The following is a 26,143-nucleotide window of genomic DNA, read 5'->3' as shown; positions in this document are numbered from 1 at the left end:
CTTTTTTTTTTAACAAAAAAAAACATCCACTTTGCTCTATAATGCAGGGGGGAACAGAGGGGATAGGAGAGGAGAGGCACTAATAACTGATTAACAACACAGTTGCCCGTTTTCAATTGACAAAACTGAAGTGGGATTCAGCTACTGTACTATTTGTGTTTGTTAGAGAACAATCAATATCAAATGGCAACAAATGAAATACAATAAGGGTTCAACATCTCCGAAACTATTTGGCCTTGATTACCTTGTAGCTGGAAGCATTCAGGAAATAGTTGATTCTGTTTTAAGTTCTTTTTTTGGATAGATCCAGTGAGAATAACTCCTGTAATGTATGCTCAAGCTCTCAACACCACAGAAGTGAGAGAAAGACAAGAACCATGTGGTTGGGAGAAATTTGTCTTTAAATATTTTCTTTTAAAATCCTGACAGGTCTTAATGCTGTGTTTACACTGGTGCTTCGTGCCGGACGCACCAGCACCCATGTTAACTAATTGGGCTGTTTATACAGTACGTGTACCTCCCTGGTTGCTGCATTAAGCACCGTGCCAGCTCCTGATGTTCAGTAATCATTTTAGCGTATTTTTCCCCCGCAGTGCTTCCAGTGTGAACTCTGTGTAAGCCTAGCAAAGTTGATGTGTCTAGATTTCTATGAGGTTTTACCTCCAACCAGCCCGAACGAGATGAGATCGAAAGTAACATGACTTCAAACACTATATAAGCAGTCCAGATAATGTTTCTCCAAAGCACAACTTCATAGCTTCATAAGGCATAACATCTACTGTCACCGGTCCAAACATGTGAGTTTTATTTACTCTACTTTTCACATAAACAACAAGCGTAGCTATGGCTACGAAACACGAATGTTCTAGAGACCATCACCAGGTAAAACTAAGGGATCTAACTCTGCTCTGTTGGACAGAGAGCCACTGAACACGGTCTTCACACAGCACAGTCATCTAGCAACCCACCTGGCAGCGAGATGGGCGACAGCTCGTTATATCCCCCGAATGAGGCATTACGGATGAGCTTGCGTCCGCCAGGATGCTGGGGCCGCACGGACGAGGTCCCACCGCACGTGGAGAAACGCCGCCGACACAGGAGACCCTCCTCCTTCATCATGGGGCCGGCGGCCGGCGGCAGAGCCCTGGGAAGGGGCTGCGGCCGCGGCGTGTGCGGGGAACGGCAGGGGAGCAGAGCAGAGCAGGGGTCGTGGTGGGTGGAGGCACCGGGGGTCGTTGAACGCTCCGATCTGTCCACCCCCCCCAGTAGTAGCAGCAGCAGCAAGCAATCCGAACACACACCAAACCGCCAAGCATACACACACACACAAAGCACGTACGTACTGTAGTAGAGCAGGCAGTGAACCAGCACGACACACTTCTTCCCTTACACTGTTCTCTCTCTCGCTCTCTGCCTCCTGTGTGTGTCTGGGACTCTGGGTGAGATGGAACCGCCTGCAATTATTAACTGACAAATCAGCTGAGCCACTCCCACCGACTCCCTCTCTCCACAACTACGACACACACACACCCCAGCTCTTTTGTCTAACTTCTTATCTCTGTTTGTTGCTATCCTCTCTCTTTCTCTTGCAGTCACTCATTTATTCTTATCCTCAAACCATCACGTTTCAACAATCCTATCTCACCCTCTGAAGGGTGCTGGCAAAAAGTAATTGTGATACAGATTAAATTCTGTGGGGAGAACACTCACGGCCTCACACATACACAAACATACACACGTGCGCGTGCACAGTCACATTTACGGTATACACACACACACACACACACACACACACACACACACACACACACACACACACACACAATAATACAGACAGACAACCAATGAGGATAGAATGAAGTCTCACCAATACTCAGATTCCTTAGTTTACCAACTATCCTTATAGACCAACAAGCTGCCTATCAACCAGTCACAGACTGATAGGAGCATATCTGGCAAAAAAATATAATACTGACACTTTATCCAGGAGTAAGATTCTTAGATCTTTCTCATTTGCAACATTTAAATATATATATTTTTGCATGCATCAAGAAGTTTCAACAATTAATTCCAATTATGTTTTGCATCACGATACTTTGTGCTCAGGACATTGATTTGCTCAGCAAGGATATCCAGATGTCTGCGACAAATCATGTTCCTATCTACTGTTTTGCTGAAAACATTAAATTAAAACCTGAAACCTGAACCTCTTTATGCATTTAAGAGATGGGGGCATACAGGTGGGGAAAAATACCTGCCCATCACCGTGGAGACTGGGGTTCGATTGTCTTGTCTTGGCGGACGCTCCAATGAACACAATTGGCCAACGTGTGAAGCCGGCAGGGGAGGGTGTTCTCTATCTTTACTGCAGGGCACTGTATTGCTGAGGGCCAGGATGACAGACATTTGAGGGCAGGGTGACAATACATTGCCCATATACCCCCACTCCAGGTGACAGGACTGCATGTGTTGAAGTCTTTTCACAGGGGGTTATCTGTGTGGAAATGAATAGGCCTGGCTTTGGCACTTATCTCTGAAACCCAATCTCCCGGGCAGACTGCTATTGTTGATCTAACCACATAGTGTCTGCTGGCATCCTGGTATTTCTTTCAGCTGACCTGCCTTGTTTATGCTTCCACATTGGCTGACCAGAAGCTGCAATATTTACACTGTTTTGGTTTGTCAACAGAGGTGACTAGGGTGTCATGTCGCCCATTAAGGTGTGCCATCACACCTTGCCATCGTCCATGGCAAGGCTTCATCCCAGACCTTTTGGAGTGGTAAACAGCCAAAGTACTGACCTCGACAGCAAGTTAAGAACACTCTGGTGTCAAGGCGTTGCATGGAAACGAAACATACAATCTCCCTGAGCAAACTGATAAATCTTCTGCGGTGCCAGCCACAGTCAGACAGGAAATAATTAACACAGGGAAATAGGATGTGTTATATGTATAATTCACACTGTGGGCAGAATTAACCTACTTGTCGTGCACAAGAAAAGTAAAGTTCTGCACCTGCATCAAGTACTGGCACTGGAGTAATACTGTACTCAAATTAAGACAATGACAGCAAGATACAGATCTACTTTTTGAAAATCCAATTTCTAGGTTATATTAAGGCAATACTAACTCTGCAAAGAGGATCAGCATTTTGTGCTATGTGTATATGTACTGTACCATCATGTAAGGTAAACCTGCGTTGTGGCTAATTAGAGAACCCCAACCAAAGAGTGTTTGTCCACAAACAGTGCCATTTCTCTCCTAACCTCACTGCTGTTGCATTGAAAGGTCAATATAACACAACTCACTGACAACTCAAGCACTGAATGTACACAGTGTTGTGGAATTTTGCCTTACTCAGGCAAAATACTTTGTCGATGACCTTCGTTGCCAATAGTGTGACTCTGTTTATTAACCTCTGAACTAATAGCAGGCAGGATATGACAATACATGGTGTTATAAATATCTTTATACTTCTCAAGAGTCTGTGAGATATAAAATTCAGATCGCCTTCATTTCCCCCCCTTCTTTTTAAGCAGCCCTAACGGCTAACCTTTTCCATGGCCTAAGCAGCAAATTACAGTTGACCTTCTTGAGAACCTGTCCTTTTAAAATGCAAATAAAGAAAAAGAATGCTTGAGAAAGTGCCTGCATTATATATTTTTTGCTATCCAGGCAACAAGGATATAGCATTATGGATTCTTGGTTCCTAAAAACCCTTCATATCTGGTGCAGGTTTACAAATTCAAATGTTTGAATCCCAGCTTTGCACAAAGCATTTACTGGACAGACTTAGTCATTTGTGCATCTGATCTGTGTGCAACACTAGTTGTATCTCATGTACAGTACTGTACAGGTGGGTGAGTGTGTGTCAGTTTGTGTCTCATGGACATCAGGTGAGCGGGTGTCAGGTACTAGAAGTGCCAGTGTGCCCAATGGGTAAGCTCCAGACTGGGTCAAAACCAGATAGGCACAGGCATGGATCATTAAGAGATCATTAGGAGAGCCTCTCTTGGACAGAGGTGGTGGTACAGTTTATTTACATTTCCCGAGGGGGATTTCTGTGTTTTTAATCTCATCTTCTGTATCACTTTCCACATTTGAATTTCCTGCCGTCTCAATTAAGGCTCTGACACACCAAGGTGACTTCTTAGGACTACAGTAACTGCGACTACTGATCAGGTTGCTTTGCCTCGGGTGACGTCTCATGTTTCAAGTTGCTCTTGAACCATCCAAACACACACTACTCATAATCAGCTGATGGCGCTGTTCTGTGCCTGCATGTGAATAACTTTATAGTAACAACTTAAACTAAAACCGATGTAGGCAGTCTACTGTACGGATTTAGGCCAGTATTACTGAATTGCAGATTGGCTCAAACTCTGTAACTTTCCTGCCCTACCCGGGATTTCAACCTGGGTCTCCCACTCAAGTGCTGCCATTTTTACCACTGAGCTAGTAGAGAATGCCTGCTTACTAAGGCCGGGACTTTATCGCGTTAATTTCGATCAATTAATTACAGAAAAACGCGTAAAAAAAATTAACACGTTTTAATCGCACCCGTTTTTGCACCGCGGAACGTTTCTCACTGGACGAGTTTCAGACGGACCGATCATACCAGCGCACCAAGTTCTAAATCTATAAAAAAGCAGATCTACAAGCTCATATTGTGAGCTTGTAGATCTGCTTTTTTTTTATAGATTTAGAACTTTTTTTGATACCAATACTTTTGTACTTTTACTCAAGTAAATTTTGATTACCGTACTTTTACTTGCAACAGAGTATTTCTACACTGCAGTATTGGTACTTTTACTTAAGTAAAAAATATGAGTACTTTCTCCACCACTGGCTATATAAATATCAATCTTACAATGTAAAGTTAAAACGGAACGGGACGTGCAGCAATTGCTGCTATAAAATAATTGACGTGACGCATGAAAAAGAGCCGATCTACAAGCTCACGAACGCGTCAGATCATGAGTTTGTAGGTCGGCTATTTTTGCTGCACAACACGGGCGTTCAACTCAGCGTATGCACAAATGTATTTGTAGTGCAAACATGTATGTCCCTGGCTCTCAAAAACGTTAGAAGGAAGGAGTGGATGTATTTATTTTTAACTGTTAAAGACAAGAAAGACCAAACATGAGTCTGAACAATGTAAGGTAAAGCACTTTTTTCAGATCGGCACCTCATCTTTCTGTTATTTTATTACTGAACCCATAGTATGTCCACACGTTGGATTTCCCCCTGTTTTGAGGAGGATACAACTGCTGCGTTACTTCTAATCTTGGCTCATATGGAAAGCCTGGTTTATTTTTCGCGTTAACTTGAATTCCACGCTGTAATATGGATGAGGCTTGACAACAACTAGCCTGAGATCCTAACCGCGAATCACCAGGCTTTCCAGCACGGAGGAATCCGTTCGGTGGATGTTAAGTTGTGAAAAAGAAAAAAAAGTCAGCCGAATGGAGCGAATCCGTCTGGATTACAGGCTAGACATTAGACAACAACAACTTGATATAAACGTGACTTAGGTAACTAAAGATCAGCAGCTCAACATATTGGCAATACAGCTGGCTACAACACGCGTTCTCGACGGCACTGCCGTATATATATATATCTCAGCTACGGGCACCTTCGTACTAGTGCGTAGCACAAAAAGCTAGTACAAGGGACAGTGAGGCAAGTGCACCCACTCGCTGCGATGCTGCCTATTACATTACACCCGCCTTCTTTGGAACTGTATCCGGTGCAGTCCACACACATTTATATGCATGCTCACAGCTCTTTCTGTTTCCTTTGAGTCTCTGTAGGCCGGATGCGAACTGCCTTATCCCATATTGTTGAAGCGCAAGGGGGCGGGTGGGGAGAGAGTCAGCGCACTGAAGTCAAGGCACAGACTACTGTGTTGTTGACGGACAACGGATGCACGCTTATGAGAAACAACAAAAATAAAACCTGGCAAAACAGTTGTGTGCATTAGATAAAGGAAACATTCAGTCTAAATGTGAAAATGTGAAGTGAAGTCGGACTGAATAATGACTTCACTGTAGCCTATAGTAGCCTTTTCATAAATGATATTTGTACTTAGGCTGTCCTGAAAGTTTATAATATTTAGAGAAATTTAAAGTTTCAAATACAAAAGTAGTAGTAGTAGGCGAGAATTAGCAAACTGGACATTTAGGCTGAATGTTTCCTTTATCCTCATCTTGCGCTAATGTTTTGCCAGGTTTTATTTTTGTTGTTTCTCATAAGCGTGCATCCGTTCATTCTTCTCTCTTGTCTTCTATCCTCCAATTACTCCTTCCCATCCCACTGACTTTGCAACTTCCTTTCTCTCCACTATTTCATCTGTCTTTGACCTTCACAGCCCTATCTCCTCCAAGCTGGCAAGCCTGTGTCCTCCAGCTCCTTGATTAACTGAGCTGAGAAAACAAGTCTCAGAGCAGCTGAAAGGAAGTGGCACAAAACTAGCCAATCAGATGACCTCTCCCACATTCACTCCTCTTAGCCTTCCCCCTCCCATTATCCACTGCTACCTGCATATGCACTAAGATTTAGTCCTCTTTCCTCTAAGGGCTACTACACACTGCAAGATATTTGGTCCGATTATGCAGTCTGGGACCTTTTTGGCCGCTCGCCGACAAACCCCCTGATTTGACACAAGATCAGGCTTCGCTCGCTGAGGTTTTGCTCGTTTCTAGATATCTAGCCAGTTTGATATTTGGCTCTGTTGCCGACAGGAAATCATACAGTATGAATGGCGTTGTGATCACTACCCGAGCAGATCAAGAGCACATTACAGCCACTGTGGCTTCAGCACAGTGCAGGATTTTGTGGGGCCTTTTCCCAACCGCAAGTAGCCTATTTAAAAAACGCAAGATTTGCGTGGGCTGGGGACTTGCGGGTACCATGGGATCCCACTGCCGTTGCAGGGCTCTACTCTGTGTTAAATCCTGCGAATTATCTTGAAGTGTGTGAAAACCACAACGATATTATGCCAGCCGATTTCAAAAAGAGACTTGTGTAGTTTGAAATACATAACGATCTGATGACTCCCCGACGACTTTAAAAGTCGTACAGTGTGTAGCTGCCTTAACCCAAGGAAGCTCTTCTCCTCCTACTTTGATAAGAAGGTTGATATCAGACGTTCTTCCATCCTCCCACTAACCAATCATCAAACTCATCTAATGCTAACACCAACATATCATCCTGTCTTCATTCTCTCCTCTATCTCCAGATAGGGAACTGAAACGGGTAATCCACCGACCACCCTAACTTTTTAGCTCGAGACCCAAAAGAGAAATTCGATGTCTATGTGGGACCCAAACTGGTGAAAATAGCCGATCTATAAGCTCACGTGTCATAATGTGATGTGTTGTGAGCTTATAGATCTGCTATTTTCACAACTTTTTAATGTATGTAATTTCTTAGATTTTAAAATGTATTCATATGTATTACATTATTTTGAAAAATGTTTAAAAAAATTATTGATGAAAAATGTCAATGTCAAAATCCTTTGAACATCTTTTTAAATAATGTGTTTAGTTTTTTTTGTATAGGAAACAGGAAAAAAAGGGATATGTACTCACAACCCATAAAAATGGCTCTGAGACCCACAAATGGGTCCTGAACCAACGTTTGGGAAACACTGCTCTAGACCCCATCCCTCCCTCCATCTTCCAGCCCATTGCCTCGATCTACTCTTATTCATTACCACCATCATGAACACATCCATAACCTCAGCTTGCTTCCAATCTGCCAGCCGTTTAAAGTCAGTTTACATTTTCAAATCAGTTACTCCACTTCTCAAGAAACCAACTCTTGACCCCTCCAAGACTGAGCTACTCCTCTAGCTTGGAAGGTCTTGCCCCCGCAGGTTCTTTCCTTTTCCAGAAGACTGTGGTATAGCTCCTGTTCCAACTGCCAAGAAGAACCCAGGATTTGTCCTGGACAGCCACCTGTTGTTCAAGGCAAACATCCTGTGGGTGTGTGCACTGTAGCCTACATCCAGAGCGGATCAACGCCTTTCTCAGAAAAGAGTCTGTCCAGCTCCTTATCCAAGCCCCAGTCATCTCCAGGCTTTACTATTGCAACAACAAACCTTACTGGTTTGCCGGCATGCTCACTCAAAACTCCTACAACTGATCCAGAATGCCGTGGCATGGGGAAAATGTGAAGACACATTTTTAACATTTCACATTGTCTTCCAGTTGCTGCCAATTCAAAACACTGGTTTTGGCAATCAAGGATAGGGCAGCCTCTACCTCCAGGACATGCTCCATCCCTACACCCCTTCCTGCACACTTAGATCAGCTAACACAACATTTCTGTCCCTCCCGTCCCTATGACACCCTGACCAATGCTCTTCTCCCTTCTCACTCCAAAGCTGTGAAATGAAACAGCCCCTTCAGTCAGGACTGCAGTCTGAAAACTCTACCTTATCCCCTAGCACTCCTCATTACCGTTATCACTTCCTGTTGCCTATTTGATAGATGCCAGTTATACTATGCAGATGTATGTTAGTCACTTGTTCACATGTGCCATATATGTTATGTAGATAGGGATAACATGCCAAAAAACATGTGGTCAAGCAAACGGTATGTTTGCTTGACCACAAATGCTAAGAACACTATTTGGCATGTTATTTAGAGTTTGATGTGTACCTGGGGTCTAAGATATTTAACTTTGTAGCACTAGAAGTTTGCAGAGTAGGGTTCATGCCACTTTGTAATCCGCTCTGTATAAGTGCCTAAATTGTAGATTGTAATCTAAACTATAGCCACTGGAATGGTTAAGCACAAATACATCTACTTAAAAAGGTATCTGTTTCACATGACAGGGACATGAGACCACAGTGTTATGGACTGACCTTGTGATAATTGACTAGCTGAAATCCAGCCAAAACAATACTCACGAGTGTGTGTGCAGACAGACATCTCTGTCTTGCATAAAGACCACAAGAAGACACTATAAGCCTGGGATTAACTCTTGAACAAAAGAGGCTTTCTGAATGTCAGCCTACAAGCATCTCCCTCACGCGACCCAGCCCTCCACTTGGACTTGGGCACCGGAGTGAAATGTGTTTTTTTCCCCCAATCTCATAATGTAGCAATAGAAAGCCTGACTCTCGTTTTGTATTGGTTTTAAATTCATTCTATCCTCAGAGACACAAACACACATATGCACAACAAAGCACACACATTGTTAGCTAAGCAACAACACAACATGAACACGACATGGCAACTGAATTTCCCTTGTGGAATAGATTTATTTTTCTAACACAGATATAGATTCAGGATGATGAATCCATAGCATTCATCAAGCTAAGGTGGATTTCACGTGCAAAGGGGGTGGTGGGGGGCATCAGCTCTGCTCTAGCTCAAAAGCTAACAGTACATACAGTAAGCTACCTTGTTGTCTAATACAACTCAATACTGTACCTTGGTTTCCTTAAGGCTAAGATGTGTACAGAGGAAGAAATAAATAGTCCAAAGTGAAGTGGCTTTATCGCAAGTAAAATCACTAAGGCTTTACATCCACATTGCATCGGCCCAGCCAAGCCAGAGGCTCTGGCCTTGCAGCCCAGATATCCTCCATCATGTTGCACTGTCCTTATTTCCACCGACACTACGTTATCTGAAGCACAACACCGTCAAGCACGCTCTCTCAGGCCTCCCGTTACCCTGCCAGACATTGGAGGACAGCGTTGTGGAAAAAAGGAACACTCAATTGGCATTGGTAGAAGACGAGGATAGACCGCCCCCAGGCCTGTGTCATTAACCCTAGTTGAGAGGGCTTAATCCCCGACGGCTGAGCCTAAATCCATGCTGGTCCCACCTGCTCTCTCGCCTACTTTTCTCCCCTCCCACCCCACTTCTCCATTTACCTGGGGAGAAGACGATGAGTTTAGTAGAGCTTAGTTTAGTTTATTTGAAAAGTAATAACACAAGTTATAACTAATCGGGGATATGACACAATAAAGTCCAGGACCTATTTTCATTTCCTTCCACGCAACAAATACACAAGTGACAGTTGGTTAAAAGCCGTCAAAGTGAGAGTAACAGTAAATCCTTTTGGAAGAGCCATGTACTGCAGTGAACCTGATGGGCAGGTAAAAGGCTTTGGAAAATTCTCAAATGAATGTGGCAATTTTCCTAGACATGCTTTATATGACTGATATACCCCACATGGTTTGTGTGTGTGTGTGTGTGTGTGTGTGTGTGTGTGTGTGTGTGCGTGCGTGCGTGCGTGCGTGCGTGTGTGTGCATGCAAGAAAGAGACTGAGGTCATGTGGGACAAAGATTAAACATGGGTGGCTAACCTTTACAAAACAAACAACAAGGTACAATCACTATACCTCAACCAAATGGTGCAGTAGTTACTATAAAAAAAAGACTGAATGACAAAGACAGTGATATTATCACACTGGCCAGTGAAAAAATGACCAAGCTTACTCTATAGACCATATTCACACGGCGGCCATATTGCCATTAAGTCAATGAAATGCCACCCCAGTTGCCACCCCAGTTGCCACAGCAACGCAATGTTAAATTCCAAAATGGCCGCCTTGTGAATATGGACTATTGTTCATCACCTTCGCACAGTACAAAGGGCTTCCTGAGGATAAGTAGGTTGCCATGGATACAGAGCCAAGGCTTTTGAGTGTTGTGCGTACAATGTCGGCAAGAGAATTGATCATGCTCTCTTTTCAGCCAGTTTTGTTAACCATTATCTGAACACATGCAGCAGTATGGTCAGAGAGTGAAGTGTTATACAAAGGTGAGGGCAGACACTTACTATATATCTGGCCTATTTCACAATAAAATACTACAGAATCGTACTGCTTTTAGTCATGACACTGCAGACACTTACTATATATCTGGCCTATTTCACAATAAAATACTACAGAATCGTACTGCTTTTAGTCATGACACTGCAGACACTTACTATATATCTGGCCTATTTCACAATAAAATACTACAGAATCGTACTGCTTTTAGTCATGACACTGCATTAAATGAGCATGCACACAATGTTGCAGTGTCAGTTCCATCAAAACTCTCACTTACAAAAAACTCCTTCGACAAGTTTCAAAAGGCACTTTGTGTTCATGTGTGTTTGTGAGTATGTGAATGAGATGGGACAGGGAACCATAGGATGTGCAGATGTCACAGCCCTTTGTGTTATGCTGACTCCCTCTAGTGCCTAAGGCACACATTGCAGCAGCAATCACCCAGCCTACGCATTTCAACAACCAGACCCTTCCTCATCAGGGAAGTAAGCCCCTTATCAAAGCCTCAGTTATCTCCAGGCTTGACTATTGCACCTCCCTCCTTGCTGGACTGCCGGCATGTCCACTCAAACACTAGGTCAGTGTCCTGGCAAACAAATCGTACATGTCAATGATAAGGTTGATAAATCAATACAATTCTATCTAAATCTACATCTATAGAAAAAATATTTATAATACATGCTCTGGTGGCCTTTATTAGATATAATGCTGATGTATTGCTTAGCTGAGTTATGTTTTCTGAAAAAAATGTTTTTGTTAGTGACTCAATTTCCCTGAATTTGTTAAGCTAAAATGGGCCACCCATTTTACCTATTATGAGCCACTCAATCATTGTAATTTCTGATGAAACAATCATCAATTAACTTTTAACACACATAACACAGTGTGACATTACATTGTATTAATAAAACAATGAATAACATGTAACACAGTGTGTAACATTACATTAATAAATTAATAAAACAATGAACATTAATTAACATGTTAATTTGTTTAACTTTAAGAACTCATGTAAATTGGAAGAAATTCATGTGCATGTAAAAACAGCTCCAAAAGCCTATTGGAACTCTGGTGTGTGTGTATGTGTGTGTGCTGAAACCTAGGTGTGTGTGCTGAAACCTAGGTGCTGAAACCTATGCTGGACTCGGGCCAATTTCTTTCTAAGTCATTAGATGATGGGCCAGAACACAGTCAATGGCTAATTTAAGAACTGGAACTTTGACAGACCGTCTTATACAATAATCAATATATGAATTACTATGTATTGCTATTAAAGTTACTAAAGAAAGATTTGTGGGTTTTAACTGCATTCCAACTGTGAGTGTAATCAAATGTCACAAGTGCAGATATAAATACTTGGGGTAATCATTTTGTGAAGGCCACATCCTTGAATGAGGATGTTTAGTTAATAAAATAAAATAGAACACCTGGAGACAGACAGACAGACATACTCTTTTGAACAGAGATAAACAAGCTCTTTCATTGAATAAGAGCTCAAGGTCTTCTTAGATATGGAGAGAAACTTTATGAAACACATGCCTGTGACGCACTCCCAACATGGAAAAAAACATTCTTAAGGTGGGGGTAGATTCTCTATTTTGACATAATAAGAGTGCTTCTCAAACGTTTTAATTAAAAGGTTCTCCAGTTTGGTATGCAAATTTAGGTCACAGACCCCCATAACTCAGTGAGTCTAAAAACGGAACCAAGTGGACCCATAGGTTCCATTTGTACACTCTGAGTTATAGACCTTTTAAGGGTCAATTAAGTGCCAAACTACAATTTAGCTGGGGACCCCCTGGAAGCCCCTAAAGGACCCTTGGGGGTCCCTGAACCCCACATTGAGAATCAATAGCCTATACGTGGGACTGTTAGATATTGTCAATTATTTACAAAATAATTTGCCGGGCCAGATGTCATCACTGGTAGGTCAATTTTGGCCCATGGGCCACCTGTTGCCTAACACTGCTTTAGGCTGTAGTGTAGGGAGAGAACAGCAGACTAGGCAGGTGTCATTCATTGTTTTATTAATAAAATGTAATGTCACACTGTGTTATGTGTTAAAAAATCATGTTCATCAATGAGATTTTTTTTTATTATCAGAAATTACTCTGTTTTGCTTTGCAGCTGCTTGAGTGGCTCATTATAGATGATGAGTGGCTCATTTTATCTGAACACCTTTAAGGTAAATTTAGTCACAGCCAAAAATGCTTTTTCATTAAAAAAAATCACACCCAGTGTGAAGTGGGCGGTGTGGTCACAGTGGTCATCACAGTGATGGAAGAAGTGATGGAAGAAACCATAACTTAAAAAAAACACATTTATGTTTTTTTTTAAAGTTATGGTCCTATTTATAGGGCTATGCACATGTGTCATGTTTCCCTAGCCAATCACAGTCCTGAATAGACTGTGATTGGCCAATCACGGTGCAGGGTTAGGGGGGTACATTTGTGGCCAATCACAGCGCAGGATTTGGTGTGCAAATATCCAAACCTCACATATAGGGGCGGTTTCACCGCCCAAAAATAAGTCAGTTAAGCAAAACATCAGCATTATATGTAATGAAGGCCATCATAACATGCATCATAAAAATGTTTAGTTTTTTTAATTGATTTATCAATCTTATCATTGACAACAGATTGCTTTCACCTGGCGGTTACCTTCAGCAGTCATCATGTGACTGATGTGATTGCATCATATCAGATGTGAGGCATTACGCCGCCATAACAACCATAGACCAATCAAAGCAATTGTTTTATGTCAAGTACAACTGTGGCAAGAATCATGTGCATCCATTGGCTGTTAAACTTTAACCCATTAACTGCCAGAGGTATTTTCATATTTTTTTAGCCAGTGCCAGAGATTTTTCATTGAAAAAAAAAATGTACTCAGGAGCCGAGATACAGAATTTTTAAGTTTTAAGTTAACAAGGAAGTGAATAGGAGTCTAGATCTTCTACAAATCATATCTCCTTGGTCTTTGGGTCAAATTGGAAACAAATATATATATATATATTTTTTCTTTCTTTTTCTTTTTTTTCTTTCAGTTCACGTAGATCTACGCGATTGGCACGTGGCGGCTTTAAATAGGTTCGCGTAGATCTATGTGATTGGCAGTGAATCTTAACACATTGGGTGCCAAAACCGTATATATACAGGTTTTGCGCATACTAACGTTGAGTGCCAAAACCGTATATATACGGTTTTTGGAAAAAAAAAAAAAGAAAAAAAATGTTTTGTTTTTTTTTTCCTTCACAGCAACAGGAAATATCACTCCTACAAGATTTAGACTCCAATCCACCTCCTGGTTAACTTATGACTTCAAAAACCTGTATCTCGGCTCCTGTGCACTTTTTTTTTTTACAATGTTAATTTAACTATTTTCAACTGGCTGCAACTATGGAATGGATTTCCGAATGTTTTAAATTTTTTCCCCCCGATTGTACGAGACCTGTATGTGTGTAATGAGGGGATCACCGTGAGGACGGTGATCACTGAAAATATTTTGTGACTATTTGAAAAAGGTTCAAAATGTTTAAAAAGTCCTGGCACTCAAAGTATAATATTTTAATAAACCTCTGGCACCCAATGAGCAAGGAGCTAATAGGCTCAAATCAAAGTAGCCCATTTGAGCTGATCAGGTGGCCCATTTTACCTGAAACTGCAAAATCTTAAAAAAAAAATTGCGGCTGTTTCAAAAGCTGCAGGGCCTAAACAATTTTATTTTATTACATAAATTTAACACAAACATTCAAAACCTTAAACCATAAAAAACAAATTCAGTCTCATTCATTGCTTTTTCGCAGTTTCCCAGGAGATTTACCAAAAAGTGGCCCAATTTAGCTGATATCACCCCCTATGTATGTATGTATGTATGTATACTGTATGTATGTATGTATGACTATATTTGGTGCTATTTATTTCACCTCATTCCATTGCACACTACTGTATGTATGTTTTCATATAATATATATAAAGTATTTTTCTAGCAAGACAAATGCTGCTTGCTTTCTTGACTTTTCTACTAGGCAGAGACAAGAAGAGTCATAGGAGGAAGCACTGCTGGTATCGACAGTGCGGCAAATGAGTATTCACACAGTTTCAAATAATCCGAATGAATATATTGTACATTTGAGACAACACAAAAACCTTCTTGTTGCTGTGAACACTACAACAATGTCCACTGAAATTTGGGTATATATGGCATACTGCATACCTTAGTATACACTCCACTACACCATTGTCCATAATCGTTCACTTGTCTACTTTCACCGTAGTGGAACACAATGCCACTCCTATGCACAGCTAAACTTTTAGACATGGTACACATGTCTCCATATAGCAACATACACCTCACTCACTTCCAATAGAGATGGAGAGAGAGAGCATGAAGACGTTCATGTGTTTATGGACAAAATAATCTCAATGGGGGGGTACCAGAGTCTCAAAAAATAAAGAGTGAGGTATTAATCAATTTCTGAAGCTGTGCAAAGTGTGCATATCATTGTCTAGTCCTCACCTTATGGTCATCAAACTAGAAGATCTGACTGGATGAACAAGACATACAATGTACATCAAGACAAACAACAAGACAGACAACAGGTTACACCGACCCCATATTCACACTGTTCGGCTTTATAATTCTCTTAAAAAGCAAACGTCACTTAGCAGAAAAACCTCAAGAGGGCAGTGCAACACCAGAGCAGAATGTCACTAAGAGAAGCACAGATAGTACTTCTATAGTTTTCCAATTCTGATTGACATAACGAAACAGAATGGTGCTTAGAAAGCAGCATCCACCTCAAAGAAAAGACAACAGGTTCTGTTTGCATTAACATATTTTAAATAAAGCCTAATTCATACATTGTCACAAGACAATGTTCCTCACCAAAAATAACCGATTCCTAGAAAAAAGCGAAAAAGTATAAATGAGTATTAAATAAGTCATGATGTTGTATGGTCAGCTGACCTGTGCTCATATTTATCACATGTCTCAGCATGTGGCTCTTGAACTGGTTCTGGCTAACAGTCCAATGATCATAGCGATGACTCAACAAGTCTAGACAGGGAGCTAAATGCGAAGCTATTAGGAACTAAACACACTGGGGACGTGTGGGATATAGAGCAGTCTTTTTGCTACAATACCACCAATCATGGGAAGAAATTACAAAACTGCATGAAGTTCAAAATAACTTAATACAGCACACTATCATCAGGAAAGTCAGTAAAGAACACCACGATTTTAGCCTGCAGCAAACTCTTTGACCCTGTACACGAACGAAGGAGAGATAATAACACATTCACTGCCAGGGGCTTTCTAATACTGGAAGGTAGCTTCTGCCAGACTAATTTTTCAAGAACCAAGAAAATGTCATTGTGACCTCCCGTTCTCTTCTCCCAGTTGAAAATAGCACGTTTCGCCCAAAATACATAGTAAAAAAATAAAGTACACAGGAGCCGAGATACAGGATTTTAAAGTTAACCAGGGAGTGAATGGAGCAGTAAATCTTCGGATGACGTTATCTTGGGTTCTGGACGTTTAAAAGATTTTTCCCCCCCCTTTTTGGCAGTGAATGTGTAAGAGGGATTAGATTAGATCTGTGTAATTCTGTTTGTGGTTCAGAAGTGCACAGCTGTGTGTCAGGATCAATGACTGATCAATAAGAACAACTTTTCACTTTAAAATGTTCAATATTTTCCCAAATTAACCCAATGCATTTTCATGATCTCCATTTTGTTTTAGACGTGTAACTGAGCAAATCCCACGTCGGTCTACAGGCCCACCATCGGACTTGAATATTTCTGAGAACACCAGTAGACCAGAGGAGGCCTTTGTGATATAGGTCAAGTTAACCGAGGCTGCGAGCTTGAGTCAGGAAATCCTGCTCTCTCTCTCTCTCTGTGTGTCTCTCTCTCTCTCTCTCACTCTCACACACACTATATGATGATGGGAATCAAACACATAAAACATTGAACCCATAAAACGTACAATTGGAAGATAGCACTTACCCTGGCTGTAGCTGACCCCTGGGCTGATCGGGGAGGGGCTACTGAGGTGCTCTCTGCTGGGAGTGAGGAGGCCCCCTTCCTTCTCCTTCTCCTTCTCCCTCTCTCGCTCCTTCCCCTGGCGCTGGCTCATCCTCCCTGGGGTCAGAAGGACGGTGTCATCACCAGACACTATGGCAGCTGGAAAAAATAAAGAGAGGAAAACGGATTGTGAAGGAGGAGAAGACAGGAAAAGAAAGGGAGAGAGAAAGTAGAAAATACATTCAGGTCACAGAATCACCACTCACAGCCAGAGTCTGTTTCACAAAAAGTACCGGTCACTGTTTACTTCATCCCACTGTCCTAGTTTTACTCCATCTTGCGTCAATTATTTCTGTCCATTGATGTTATTCTCTGCACAGGTTTAATTTCAAGTCCATAATACAGGGGACAATGACGGATGTCCTTACTCAACCTCTTCTCAAATGCAGTCAGCATACTTGTCCGCACATAGTACAGAGTACGAAAAGTCATAACATCGGGGATGCACATGGACGTCCCCACGGACATGAGCTGGTGATGACAGTCATATGACGCTATTGGACCCTCGCGGCTATGCAGACATGGCAAGTACAATTTGTCCTCAACCCTGACAGTATTCGAACCAATATCACTGAGTTACAAAGCATCTTGACCATAATCAAAGCTATATAATGCATGTAGCAGTTGCTCTAATCCATACAGTCCATACAGTATCAAGCACTTACACATAATCCTCAAACGATGGTAGAGAACAGGCGGTCCTACACATTTCACTGTATAGTGCCCCGACAAACTGATTCTGACTTCTATATAACCTGACAACCCTTATAGAGGGGTCACAGCAACAGCATACACAGCAGTAAGATTATAGAAGCAACAGGCATCATGGAGCCATATGAGTATAATGCTACAGTATTTGTGGTCATCCAGGTCATAATCCAGCTCAAGTAGGATCCAATCTGACCAGAGAAGCATGGACAACAGCGTGTTTCCAGCACTAACTAGTGATTAAGAGTACATCTGGTGAAATGTGTGTTAGATTAGAGCACGGTTGACGAGGAAAGACACAACAAGCACAATAGACCATATTCACACGGCGGCCATGTTTCTATGAAGTCAATGAAAGTAGCCACCCCGGGTGGCGGCACTTTCAATGTTAAATTCCAATATGGCCGCCGTGTGAATATGGTCTATGACACGTGCAAGGCTATCATCACTAGCTCACGTGATATGAGGCTAATATAACACACCCGAGATATTTGTCTTATACTTAAAACAAGCTTAAAAGGTATTTTGTATTTTGTGAGTATTTCATTTCCGTATCTTGTTGTATACCCGCAGGTGCGTTGAGGGCCGACTGGGGGGTCCCCTCCACCCAGCCCCGTACCCAGGATCGGGGTGCCTTGGGCTGGGTAGAGGGGCGGCGTGAGGCCCCTGCCCTGGTTCTTTTGAAAAAACATGATCTGACGCCACCCAGCCCCGTACCCAGGATCGGGGTGCCTTGGGCTGGGTAGAGGGGCGGCATGAGGCCCCTGCCTTGGTTCTTTTTGAAAAAAGAAAATCGCTTTAAGTGTCCAGGGCCCTCTGGGAGCACCGCCTCTGCCTTCCTGCCTTAAGGAATTTTCCCGCAGGTGCGTTGAGGGCCGACTGGGGGGTCCCCTCCACCCAGCCCCGTACCCAGGAATGGGGTGCCTTGTCTGGGTAGAGGCGGGCGGCGTGTCGCCTGTTTTTTTATTTTTATTGGTCCCTGGGGAGGGGGCCCCCTCTAACTTTACAATCAAATACAATGTGCAGCGTTTTGTGTTGGTTTGTCATTTCACATCCAGGCAAGCAGAGTGATAATTATTATCACTAAATCTACAGATCTTCTGGTTAGCATCAAAAACTACACAGTAGACGTTATTTAATGAAGCGGCAATACGCACATTAAAACGGATTCGTGAAACGTACTATGAGAGTATTATGATGATGAACTCATTAAGATCTTATATTAAAATGTAACCTTTAGAACGTGTCCTGCCCATTAACATCATTCATTAATTTGATCATCTGAATGGATTCTTTGTAGCAGTTTGGGGCCAATTGGACAACTGGTGAAGCGGCACAAACAAACACACAAAATCCACTCTTTTCTAATAGTGTGTCAGATAGCAGCGGGATTGGTGGGATCATATCGTTTAGGCTATTCTAGGGTTATTATTCATGTATTTTATGGAAAATGGCCTCACTCGACACCTGTGGAGATGCTGAAAAAAGAAGAAGAAATACCAGCAGCATTAATTGGCTGTCTCTTTATCACCTAGATAGCAGTAGGGGATTATATTGAATAGGCTTAGGTTATTCTAGGGTTATTATTACGTTTTACTACTCTGTATGCCCTGACATTATCCATTAAAGGACGCGAAACACTGGCCTCTGTACAAGTGGAGATAGATATTAAATCCCTTTGATATGAGGGGTCATACGCAGCTGCTCCATTTTCCCTCTGTAAATATAGCTACGGTATGTGTATCTTCTGATGACATGTATTAATATGTTATGCTCTGTTGATGAATTGAATACATAGGACCACAATGGAAACAAGTCCCCAGGACTTTTTTGTGTTATCCTTTTAGCCCAAGTACTGTACTTTCGTGCTGTATTCAATCAATCATTTCAAGAGGGATGCAAAAAGAGAATCATGTACACTATATCCTAACACCTGAATGCACCTCATTACGCAGGCCGATACAGTCACTGGTGCAAAAATACCGTAGACAATAAAGTTCTTTACAAGCATAATGTTCAACTCCATATCATGCTGAATGGCATAAGGGTTGATTCATTTTGATCTGTGAAGTATATTGGGATATTCAAACAGTCAAGCCAAGGCTGATAAACGTAGCAAAGTGTTTCCATTTTCGAATCCATATTACTTGAGCATGTAAGCTCTGTAGTGTTGTATATTATGGGCATATTAAAGGAGTATATCCACCATTATGAATAAAAATATGTCATCTTGATCTTATCATGTTCCATAGACTGTAAAAAATAAGTGCACTCATAAGTGCAATTTAGCTCTCTCTATCACACTCTCACACACACACACACACACACACACACACACACACACACACACACACACACACACACACACACACACACACACACACACACACACACACACACACACACACACACACACACACACACACACACACACAGTATCTCTCTGCCTTTCTCTCTTGGTTGCTGCCTTTCAGAGGCAATATGCAATTAAGCCAACCAACCTGATGACAATAATTGTTTGGGGATTGCTTGTGATTATCAAAAGGCATGTGGCAACATTTCCATTTTTGAAGCCTTCAGAGTACTTGGCCTCCAAGTACTAGGAAGTTAGGAGACTACTGTCTCTACTGGGCCTGTGTATAATACTAGACCGGGCACCGGTCTTCATGGGGACCACATAAGTCGGAAACAATGCAAGTTGCATCTAGACCTCCAACATAAAAAAGTTGGCTACCCCACCTCCGATCAAAGTGAGGCACCTACTGTAGGCCTACGTACTAACTAGGCTGATGCCCGTTGGGAACACATGCCCCTTTATGGTTGTCAGAGTACTGTACATGTAGCAGTGTTGATTTTGACAGCACATTTTGATTTAGTTTTAGTCATATTTTAGTCATCTGAAACGTTTTAGTTTTTGTCTAGTTTTAGTCGACTAAATATAAGATTTTAGTCGACTAAATCTACAGTTGATTTAGTTGACTAAAATGTATTTTGGCGGTGCCTTGATGGCGTCGTAATGGCTGATTTTACACTTGGTTGCATTCTGAAAATAGCCGATCTACAAGCTCGAGCTTGTAGATCTGCTATTTTCAAAGTGCAACACCCACGAGCAACCAAGCATAAAATAACTTGTCTTTTAGTTCTACTTTAGTCTAGTTTTTATTTGTTGATGAAATAGTCAATATATTGACTATTATATTGACCGCGGAGGCGCGGCGGAGGCGCCCCCATGTGACTGGAAACTCTGTGCTGAAATATAGTAGCTGCACTGCCTGTGTGCAGCCGCCAGAGTGCGCCAGAGTGCACTCCTACAGTGTGACTGAAATACAGTCAAGCTGCGTTCGCTTCCAGCGTTCGCGCGTCTTACTTGTTAGTCTTAGTTTTAGTCATCATAGCTTAGTTTTTATTTAGTTTTCATCAGTGTAAAAAGGTAGTCGACAAACATTTTTCGTCGTAGTTTTAGTCAACGAAATCAACACTGACATGTAGTACCCATTGTCAGAGTGCCTGTTGTCAGAGTACTATTACTTAGTGCAGTCTCTAAGTCTATACATATTATCCACTTGAACTCTATAATATATACAGTACTTCATTGACTGGAGTCCCCCAGGAGTCTACTGTATACATGATCCGCTCCTATTTTCCCCTCTACGCCAAGATTCTTCAACAAAAATAGCCGACCTACAAGCTCACAACTCATTGCAACGTCATGCGCTGTGAGCTAGTAGATCTGAAATTTTTGCACCACATTTGCCTTTCTTTGCCGAATGTTCGCCTATTATGGCATAGGGTTCCTGTGGTTAAGAAAGTGTGAAACATCTTGAGCGAGTCGTTTGTCTGCTGGAAGCCAAGATTAGACGGCAGTCTGTATTGTTTGGACTTTCAGCATGGTTATTTGAGCAGGGATGTGAGACCCAATCAAAATTGGTCTCCCGAGACGTTTTTCAGAGGCCTTCCTAATCAAAGGTGTGAAGAAGCAATCTGTCTCAAGTGGACCTAGACAATCTGGATATAATGTGGATACAAAACACCTGGTATGAACAGGCTCTGTGGGGAAGCTCATCTAATCATTCCAAGTAAGAGGCTTGTCCCCTCCTATGGTCAGTTTATTACCACTCTAATTCGGGCATAAAAGATCTGCACACGTCACCTTTAAAAGCCATCAGACTGAATCCCAAGTCATACTCGTATGACACATTAATAAGGTTAACAGGCTGCATGGGAAAAGTGAAGCGGCAGTGCCGTGTATTTGTGTCTGAATGAAAATAACAGGGCTTCTATCCAGTTTTTTAATTAGATTTAAATTAGGGTCTCAGCGGAAAACTTTTCTGTCTGTACTTTTTGTCACCAGGGACTAAAAACCTTTCTTCAGTGGCAAAAGCTATAATTTCTTGGTGATACATTGGGCAACTTAAATGACAGTGAGAAAACAAACCCAGTGTTGCATGTGTCAAACTGGAAAGTTTTAAAACGACAAACTGCTTAAATCAGAAATAATTATATAGCACACATCTTACCGACAATAACTCTTTAGTATTACTGTATACAGACAATCCAATATTACAATAAATATTGAAGAGTCCTTTGTAGTCTGCTTTTCAGTCCAATTTAATGGCATGAAAGTGTTCAAGGTGATTACTTTTTGTAATTTATCATTTCTTATGCGCTTATGAATGATAATACGCCTTCTTTATCCTTTAACACAACCTTACTATGACATTTTGCTGTCAAAATCGATTGTGCCGCAATATATAACAGGTCTACCACCCTGTGCTACTACCTTTACGATACACCCGGTCCCTCTCCCCTTAAGGTAGCCCCTGACCCTCTCCCGACAGACTGAAATGTCACTGGCTTACCTGATGTGGCAGGATGTTCTTTAATCTCTGCATGATGCTGGCAGAGAGGAAGGGTGGACACACACAGAGGGCATGGTGATGGTGGGCACAGCAGCAGCAGAAACCACACAGGAACGACAAAAAAAATAAGAAGAGAAAGAAAAAAATAACAGACGTTAGTTGAACCAAAATGCAACGAAGGACACAACATGACAACACTGGCAACAAAATAGGCCGGGTAACAGAGGGGTAATTAACAGGTTTGAATGGCGGTACAGAATTGTCCATTCTAAGCTGGCCACAAACAGACGTTCATTGCTTGTGAAGACCACCATTGACTAAACCAATGTTACCTAACCCATATACTTTATTCAATACACTGAACCAAATCTTAATATGCACCTGTGGCTATATCTATCTATCCTTATTATGACATTTCACACCCACAAGAGTGTAGTATAGAGTATACTCTATAGTCTATACTGTGCTTAAAGCGCAATGGCACTTTGGTAGAGATTTGGGTTGTACCTTGTCATGATGTAACTAGTCCAAATAGAGAGATACCTTGCTCTGTTGCTCCATTGATTAGAAATTGATATTAAAAAAATAGTTTCCTCATTGACTTACATTGCATGGTGAAGCAGCTCTCAAAGTCACTAGTTTAGCCCATAAACACATGTAAATCAAGCTGATTCTACCAATATATAACATCACAACACCCAGCATGGGTTGTAAACTTCCTGTTACTATTTGAAGATCTGGATCCAGAGATCCAGTCCAGGTCTCCTTCCTAATACATATAGCTAAATCAAATCATGACAAGGTACATGTATGTAACTGCACAACCCAAAACTCTACCCCACACACACACACACACTAGAGTGTCTCACAGCCATCAACCACCTTCCACTTTATAAGGGGTTGAGATGAACAGCACACAACATTTCCATATGTATATTATGGGCATATTAAAAGAGTATATCCACCATTATGAATAAAAATATGTAATCTTGATCTTATCATGTTCCATAGACTGTAAAAAATAAGTGCACTCATACTGCAAGTGCTATTTAGCTCTACAGTATCACACACACACACACACACACACACACACACACACACACACACACACACACACACACACACACACACACACACACACACACACACACACACACACACACACACACACACACACACACACACACACACACACACACACACACACACACACACACACACACACACACGGTATCTCTCTGCCTTTCTCTCTTGGTTGCTGCCTTTCAGAGGCAATATGCAATTAAACCAACCAACCTGATGACAATAATTGTTTGGGGATTGCTTGTGATTATTAAAAGGCATAAGAGGCCTTCATAGTACTTGGCCTCCAAGTACTAGGAAGTTAGGAGACTACCGTCTCTATTGGGCCTGTGTATAATACTAGACCGCGGGCACCGGTCTTACCACACAAGTCGGAAACAATGCAAGTTGCATCCAGACCTCAAACATAAAAAAGTTGGCTACCCCAACGCTGATCAAAGTTAGGCACCTATACTGTAGGCCTATGTACTCGGCTGATGCCTGTTGGGAACACATGCCCCTTTATGGTTGTCAGAGTACTGTACATGTAGTACCCATTGTCAGAGTGCCACACACAGTACACACACACACACACACACACAATGTCGGCCCCAATCTGCATAGCACCTAGAAGCTTATTTGGGATTGTGTTAGCAAATGAGGCAGTTTTTATCCCAGACAGATAACAAAGCTCTGGGAAGGGTAGGAATATGAGTTATTTTCCACGAAAACAATACCACTGATTGGATATTGCGATAATCCAGAGGAGAAAGTACTAATGAGGATTTCTTATTGGTTACAGCCGCATGAGCCACTGATTGAGAGGATAGACAATACTATGAGCTGCTTACAACAAAAAGGCAAGAAGATTAGAAAGGAGGGGTCACAGAAGGGCAGAGTTTGAGTAGCAAAGCTTTAAAATAGACTCCTGCATTGCGATCCCGTGGGACCCAACGTGAATCTCGCAGGAGTGGGCAGCTTTTAACCACTTGAACCCTAGCAGAGGGACAGCGAGTGCATTTTCCGGCAGCGGAAGGTGCCGCAGAGCTGCCGCCAGCTGCCGCTCCTCCACCAGCAGTTCCGCGGCAGCTTCCGCTGCCGGAAAATGCACTCGCTCCTTCTACCCTAGCATCCCTATTTTGGGGGTACCGTAACATTCGCAGAAAATAGCCGATCTACATGCGCACATCGTGTGTCGCAGCGCTTTTAACTGCTGCTCCTTGAAGGAGTGAGTCCCAATTTTCCCAATTTTCTTCTCCTGTTCAGAGTGTCCATACGCCTTCACGTCTCAGGTTTTACTCCATAAATACAGTACATGCCTACATTCAAGCCCCAATGATCTCTACTGCCAAATGCTGAGGAATGGACAGATCCCCCCAGCAGCCTCAGAAAATATCCAGCTCTGTAACCAACCATCAATGTGGAGACACAGACAGACCAAGATCTTTACAGTAATCAACATTTTACCAAGACTTCAACTCAACCAGAAGTAAAGACATATCAGCTAATTTACACAGGAGAGCTAACTCACACCTGTAAACAGTATGACAAGTTTCAATGGGTTATTAACCCATTAAAACCGGGAAAGCATCTGTGTAATTTTCAAAAATAGCAGTTCTACAAAGAAATCTTCTCTTCTGGGGGTCCCTGGCACAAAACATTTTCAGATGGGGGGGTCCGCCGTCCTTGGCATGAAAGAGTTTGAGAACTACTGATTTAGAAGGCATTTGTAGAATCGGCCTCAGGTTTTAACCCATTGAAACCCGGGAAAGCATCTGTGTCATTTCAGATTTTAGCGTGGCTATCAAAAAATAGCAGATCTACAAGCAGATCTACACGTCAGGCGATGTGCACACGCACATCGTCTGACATGTAAGGCTAGTAATTGCAAGAGAGGTAGTGGGTTGACTGTTCGTGGCATGATTTGTTTGTATAAGAAAGAAAATAGGGCTTCTCCTGTCAACTTGTTGCATCACCTTGTTTGTAGCTTACGAGCGAGTCCTGCACCGGCCGTGTTCATTTGTGGCGCCTGAACAGAATGGTGTGGCTATAGGGGTTTGACACATGCGTAGTAGGGCCGCCACGCACGCAATCAGGGGCAACATCTGAGTTTTAACCAAAGTTTAAAGGAAAATATGAAAGTTGCAAGCATGAAAGGTAGTTTGCTGGATCTCCCATGGCATGCATTATATTTGTGCAAAGTTTGGAGCAAATTGCACTACTGGTGTGCCATTAGGAGCCGAACGGATAAATGGCGTACGCCTTGTCTAAGTGTAGGATGAAAGAAATGTCAACGTTTATTGGGGTTCTTTTAATTGTGCTTTGATTGAACATGTGGCTACAATAGGCAAAGATTTGCAGAACATTCGGTAAAAATAGCAGATCTACAAGCTCACAACACATCTTTGTAAGATTGTAGATAGGCTATTTTTGGCTATTCGATGTACTGTACAAAGAAGTATAAAGGGTTTAAATGGTTATTGGACTTTTGGTAGCTCGTTGACAAAGAGATTGTGCTTGTTCCTTCAAACCGGGGTGTTGAATCTCTGACCTCACAACAGTTTGATACGATTATGATTCTTTAGGAAATGGATTCAATGCATCATGAAATCTCTCATTTCACTACGATTCGAT

At 42.0% G+C, this 26,143-nt stretch overlaps 1 protein-coding gene across 4 annotated transcripts in view; it reads right to left on the bottom strand.

Annotated features, from left to right (window-relative positions):
• Positions 1–26,143, bottom strand: part of osbpl8 (oxysterol binding protein-like 8) — a 106,107-nt gene that overhangs the window by 33,627 nt on the left and 46,337 nt on the right. For 2 of the 4 annotated variants that reach the window (XM_080421573.1, XM_080421574.1), the window contains exons 4-5: positions 22,448–22,484; positions 16,803–16,979 (exon numbers count right to left, since the gene is read on the bottom strand). In XM_080421573.1, coding sequence (XP_080277699.1) covers positions 16,803–16,979; positions 22,448–22,484 — 214 coding nt within the window. Of the gene's footprint in view, positions 1–968; positions 1,414–16,802; positions 16,980–22,447; positions 22,485–26,143 lie in introns of those variants that run through there. The other 2 variants (XM_080421575.1, XM_080421576.1) reach the window with 1 other exon arrangement.

Source organism: Gymnoscopelus braueri (assembly GCF_963280865.1).
Source record: "Gymnoscopelus braueri genome assembly, chromosome: 23".
NCBI classification, from domain to species: Eukaryota; Metazoa; Chordata; class Actinopteri; order Myctophiformes; family Myctophidae; genus Gymnoscopelus; species Gymnoscopelus braueri.
The sequence above is the reverse complement of the archived record's forward strand: the minus strand, read 5'-3'. Positions and strand labels throughout refer to the sequence as shown.